Here is a 6,069-nt window from a genome sequence, read left to right as displayed (position 1 = left end):
GAGAAATCATTCAAAATTGTGTTGGATTGACATTTGTGGACACGATCCCCTACGACAACTGCGGCTGATACATCTGCGGGAATTGTCAGTCGAGCAGGTGTCACCGGTGGGGTTCGTAACTGGTTTGGATTCTCACCACAACAGCTATTGACACTGACCAAATATTTGCAACAGCTGTGCAGGGCATACGGTGGCAACAGCAACAACAACCAAAACGATATTAACACCTCTCCGTCTACAGGGCAAATGGAAATGTCCTCCTCAACGGAGGACGATACAAAAAATGAAACCGAGGTTGCAGTTCATGTGCCCTTAAAAATTAGAACTCATTCGGTGGTGGGTAGTTCATCAGATTCCGATGACTATACAGCAGAAGTGGCTGGTGCTTTAGTCGATGTAGAGGGAGTTTGCTACGCTGATTATCGGCTAGAACAATACGCTCATAGTGTATTGGATTTTAGTTCACAATATGGTATAGATTTGAGTATATCGTATACGGCACCAAACATAACCGGCAGGCCATCCAAATATCCCGAATATGGCGATTTTCCACAAACATTTGCCATGGTAGGTAACAAAAGCAAACAAAATATTTGTAATTGAAAATATTTAATCATCTTTTTTTTCCTTCAGCGCACCTATGGCGACTGGTGGGACAAGGCCCCCTCGCGCCTTAAAGAAATACATCCTCAAAGTTTACCCGCCGTACCCTCAGAAGATTTCATTGTGCTTTACTTCGAAGACTATGTTATACCCGATGAGATAGCAATATTTGAAACCTTTAATCCTGGTGCAGTTATACGCATATGGTCGTATACAATAACAAAGACTTGGATATGTTTATGGGAAGATATGGAATTTTATAGTAGACCTCCGTATACGGCAAATAGAGCTAGACGTTTCTCACCACCATTGAAAAGAATACAACTACCAACAAAGTAAGTAATGGACTTAGGTTTCCCTAGTTGTTAATATATGTTTGTGTTTGGTTATTTTTTTTTTTCAGAACTATAAGACTGGAATTCAATCATAAACGTCTTCATTATTACACCGAAATTGATGCAGTCCTTATGAGTGGTCGTAAATTTAATATGGGTAATCTACAGACCCTATTGGATTTTCATGAAAGGCAACGAAAAGGTAATCCAAAACGGTATTTTATTATAAAATGGGAAGGGACCTTTATGTGGGTCCAATATTCAGCACCCTCTAATATTCAAAATTCCAAAATATTGCGACAGAAAAGAAAAATCTAATATTCAGGAAATATTAAAAAAAAAAATTTTTTCTAATCAAACATTTTTTTCTAAAAAAAACAGTTTTGAATTTTTTCAAAATAAATATTTCCATTAAAAATATTTTTAAATAATTCAATTCGACTAACCCGTATATAACTGGGTTGTTGACTCTTAATTCTAGCTGTTTTGAAAACAAATTAATTTCCTAATATATTCTCTTTTATTATTTTTTTTCTTTCTTTCAGGTTCCATTCTCAGTAAATTACAAAATATGAAATTTCGTCCAATATGCAAGGATAATTATCAGACACGTTTACAGCACTTTCTCGATCATGATTTGGATAAATTTATGTCAGCTGTAAATGAGGTACAAATCAAAACCACCGCCAAGGATCAGGAAGTGACACGAGTTTCCAAAGTGGATTTAAAAGATATGCCGGTAAAACAAGAAATTAAAAAAAAAATAAAATTACAAAATATTAATCCCTATTTATATTTTTTACAGTTCGATATTGTCTTGAAAATCTTTAGCTATTTGGATTTAATTTCATTATTTCGTGTTGGCCAAGTGTCACGTTTCTTCTATGATGTCTCTACCCATCCACTGCTGTATAGTGAGATTAATTTAAAGCCCTATTGGCATTTAGCATCGTCTGAATTAATTTCCACATTGGCCAAAAGAGCAACGGTTCTAAAGAAATTAGATATGTCCTGGTGTGGTTGTACCATACAAACTGTGTCGCCAACGGAATTTAAAAAGTAAATTAGAGTTTTTTTTTTAATTTTTTAGAATTATTTGATCACTCTTTCTATCCATTTTCATAGATTCATCCAACAACGAGGTGATACACTGACCCATCTACGTTTAAATTCTTCGAAATTTTTAAATTCCAGTTGCATTGAGACAATTGGAATTGTCTGTGATAATTTAAAAGGTTTGTTGTTTTTTTTTTTTATAACTTATTTCGAAGAATTTTTTTTAATTAAATTCGTTTTTTGTATATTTTTTCAGAACTCTCTCTGAGAAATTGTAGCCTGAGTCCACCATTACTGAATTTCAGTTGTTTGGCAAATCTAAAAAATCTCGATCGTTTGGATCTATTTCAAACGGTAATAGAACAAGATTTACTATTGACCATGCTGGAGAGTAATCCAAAATTGAAACATTTAAATTTGGGTAAGTGATTTTTCCCCCTTTTTAATTTATTTTTTTTATTTAAAAACATATTTAAGAAATCAACTTTAAGGATAATCGTTGAAGACTGTGATTGGAAAAAATGCCCACAATCGTTATCTCCACCTCCATTTGTTTCTTTTATTTAACTTTTTTTCAAAAAAATTTACAGCATTTTGCAATGTTGCCGTTAACATGGACGATGTTGCCGTACACGTTTCCGAATACAATAAACAATTGATATCGCTGGATATGTGGAAGGCTCATTATTTGTCGGCACATGGTCTCTTGGCTTTGTCCAAATGTCATGATCTCGAAGAAGTTGATTTTGGTTGGTGGTAAGTCCTAATCTCGTCCGCATGCTTTTGTCAACATTTCTCATCACAATCGCACATTTTCTATTGCAGCTTACGTGAGGCTACTTTAGGTGACAGCCTAAAAGAATTTCTTATCAACTGTCCCAAAATTAAGAAATTATTTTTGGCAGCGGTGCGCGGTCTAACCGATCGTGATCTAGAAGATATTGCCAATTTATGTCCGAATTTGGAACAGCTGGATTTAATGGGCGTTTTGGGTATATCCAAAGAAAGATATTATGAGTAAGTTGAAATGGCAGGATATCTATGTGGAAACACTAATCCAAATGTATTTCTCTATTCCGGTTTTTTTCTAGTATTTTACAAAAATGTAAAAAACTACAATTAATGGATTTAAGTTTTTGCGATAACATAATGGACTATGAGGTATGGAGTTTCAATTTTAATATAATATCAATATTATGTATTAATTCATAAAATTTTTGTAATATGTTAAATGTTTTTATTATTTTTTTCATACATTTCCAGGTCGCTATGTGGTCTCAAAATTTCAATGTAAATATCAAATGTTGTCATGTACCTAACGATATAAGATAAGACCTCAATTTATAATAGTTTGTAAATGAAAAAAGAAAACATACCCAAGTGTATAGTCAAATTTTTAAATGAATATAAAAGGGAAGAAGAATAAGTCAAAACGAGAACGCCTTTATTTGCATACAAATTCTAGTTACTATTTCTAGTGAAAGCAAAGAGACAAACAAAACTATTAAATGTGTATAGATAGTTAATAAAATATATATACAAAAAAAAGATTTTTAATATTGTTTTATTAAAAAAAGTGGTCCTCGAAAAAATATTTCTAAAACTTCTTAGAGCCATAAAAATAATATTCCTTTAAAGAGAAAATAACTTCAAAAAATATTCATAAAAAATACTGATTTATGCAGGTCCTTCAAATAAGAAAAATCAATTCAAAATTCACGTGTGTGTTGGTACTCAAAAACATTATTTTAAAAATGGACATCTTTCTAATCTTTCACATCTCTCCTAATCTTTCTTTAAAATTATTAACTTTAAAAAATATTTTTTAAAATCCAAAAAAACTCAAAAAAAAAATATCAGTCTTCTTCAAAACCTTCACCCAACTTCACCCTTCCTATGGAAAATAGTTTTTGATCAAATTAAAAATTTCGTTAAGGGGACCCCACCCATTCTCGGCTTCAAAAAATTTAATTTTTTATTTTGATTTAATTCGAACCTACACTAATTCAAGATTGTCCCTATAAATTTTCAAGTGAAAATCTCAACAATTTTCGAAGATATAGCCGATTTATTGCATTAGCATCAAGTGACCACAAGAGGGCTTCCCAAACTTTAAACGCGTTTTTCCCAAACAGCGTTTTTGCGAATGGCGGGCACGATAACTCAAAAACTAATAACCCAATCGATTTCAAATTTTGGGACGTTTCTCTGTGAGTGTATAGCTATAGTATGAACTAGGATAAAGCCAATCGGTGAAGATCTAGTTCATACGAGAGCCAGACATGTACTCTTTCTAACACCATTGGAATTTTCGTATTCCGATGTTCCAGTGAGGATTTATCATGCCCGCCATCAAAAATAAGGACTTTTCTTTGATCACAAAAAAAAAAACAACAACATTTTTTTGTAAATTATTTTTCTTCCTTTTTAAATCTTCAAATATATATGTGCAAAGTTACAAACCTTAACAAGCATTGGTATTTATTTACCAGCCCATTTAAAATCTTAAAAATAAAAAATCTTCAAAATAAAAGTCCAGTTTTCGCCTTGATGTTACGCCTTTAGCTCTCACCTAAAGTATTGCTGCATGCAATTTAGTTTTCTTTAAAAAAATCCACGCCTATAGCTTTGCTAGATTCGGTATTGTTTTCTTTAAAAAATCTACGCCTAAAGTATTGCTATATGCAATTTGGTTTTCTTTAAAAAATCTAGGCCTAAAGTATTGCTACATGCAATTTGGTTTTCTTTAAAAAAAGCCACGCCTATAGCATTGCCAGTTTCGGTATTGTTTTCTTTAAAAAATCTACGCCTATAGCATTGCTAGTTTCGGTATTGTTTTCTTTAAAAAATCTACGCCTATAGCATTGCTAGTTTCGGTATTGTTTTCTTTAAAAAATCTACGCCTATAGCATTGCTAGTTTCGGTATTGTTTTCTTTAAAAAATCTACGCCTATAGCATTGCTAGTTTCGGTATTGTTTTCTTTAAAAAATCTACGCCTATAGCATTGCTAGTTTCGGTATTGTTTTCTTTAAAAAATCTACGCCTATAGCATTGCTAGTTTCGGTATTGTTTTCTTTAAAAAATCTACGCCTATAGCATTGCTAGTTTCGGTATTGTTTTCTTTAAAAAATCCACGCCCATAGCTCTAAACGATTTTCACAAATATCCCTAAAAACTATATAGATCCGACAGGTCCTCAGAAATATTTTTTTAAACATCCACGCCCAAAGCTCAAAATGGTCTTTATAAATAACCTTATAAACCCCACGATAAAAGCTACGACAAATCCTCAGAAATACTTTTTAAAACCTCCTCTAATATAACTTCATAAAAATCCTTAAAAACCCGTCGCTTATAGCTCTGAAATATTCTATAAAAATCCACGCTTACAACTCTCTTTTAATAATCCCCACTTATTATTCTGCCAGATCCCAACACATATTTTTTTTTACTTTTTTTTTATCGTACGTTCCCACGCCTCACTTTCCCACCCCTGCCGACCGAGGGGGCGACCTCCCCTTTCGTAGGGATCGCGTACGCATCATAATCCGCATTATGATGGAATATGAGAAGGGATAGAAAACCAGGGGGGTTACTCTGTATTGCGATGCGTGAGAAAAATTGTAACGCATCGCGTAATTGGTACTCTCTAATTCGTTTTAGTATCTCCTTTCGCATCCAGTTTACGCAAATGTGGCATCACCGCACTCTGTAATACGAAAACGCATGTCAAACTCGTTCGTTAAGCGCAAATATCTTGCGTTAACAAAATAGCAAACGCAAAGGAAGCGAAACATATGAGTAAGTTCAATTAATATTTTTATTTATATATAAATTGTAATTTATTTTAAGTAAAAGGCAAAAAAGTCAGAGCTGCAGACTCAGCAACATCAATTCCTAACTTAAGTAGATTTTATGGGGCAACACAGTGATTTGGCAAAGGGACAGTTGCAGAGTTCAAATGCGAAACAACGCGCCAACAATTTGTGGACAAAACTGTCTGATGACCTCAATTCAAATTGACCTCTTGTAAAAGATGTCGGTGGTTGGAAAAAGTAATTTATTATATTTTTT

The 6,069-nt window shown here is 33.1% G+C and overlaps 1 protein-coding gene across 1 annotated transcript; it reads left to right on the top strand.

Moving 5' to 3' along the window:
• Nucleotides 1-251: 251 nt before the first annotated feature.
• LOC133330129 (F-box/LRR-repeat protein 4-like) lies at nucleotides 252-3,360 on the top strand. The gene is made up of 11 exons (XM_061538604.1): nucleotides 252-567; nucleotides 634-938; nucleotides 1,007-1,140; nucleotides 1,484-1,677; nucleotides 1,744-1,997; nucleotides 2,064-2,173; nucleotides 2,251-2,415; nucleotides 2,585-2,750; nucleotides 2,820-3,011; nucleotides 3,086-3,155; nucleotides 3,258-3,360. Exons 1-11 carry the CDS (start codon nucleotides 253-255, stop codon nucleotides 3,324-3,326), a joined length of 1,974 nt encoding a protein of 657 aa, XP_061394588.1. The 5' UTR covers nucleotide 252; the 3' UTR covers nucleotides 3,327-3,360.
• Nucleotides 3,361-6,069: the final 2,709 nt, after the last annotated feature.

This window comes from Musca vetustissima, unplaced genomic scaffold (assembly GCF_032173495.1).
Source record: "Musca vetustissima isolate MV318-11 ecotype Yass unplaced genomic scaffold, APGP_CSIRO_Mvet_v1 utg109716, whole genome shotgun sequence".
Classification (NCBI taxonomy): Eukaryota; Metazoa; Arthropoda; class Insecta; order Diptera; family Muscidae; genus Musca; species Musca vetustissima.
The sequence above is the reverse complement of the archived record's forward strand: the minus strand, read 5'-3'. Positions and strand labels throughout refer to the sequence as shown.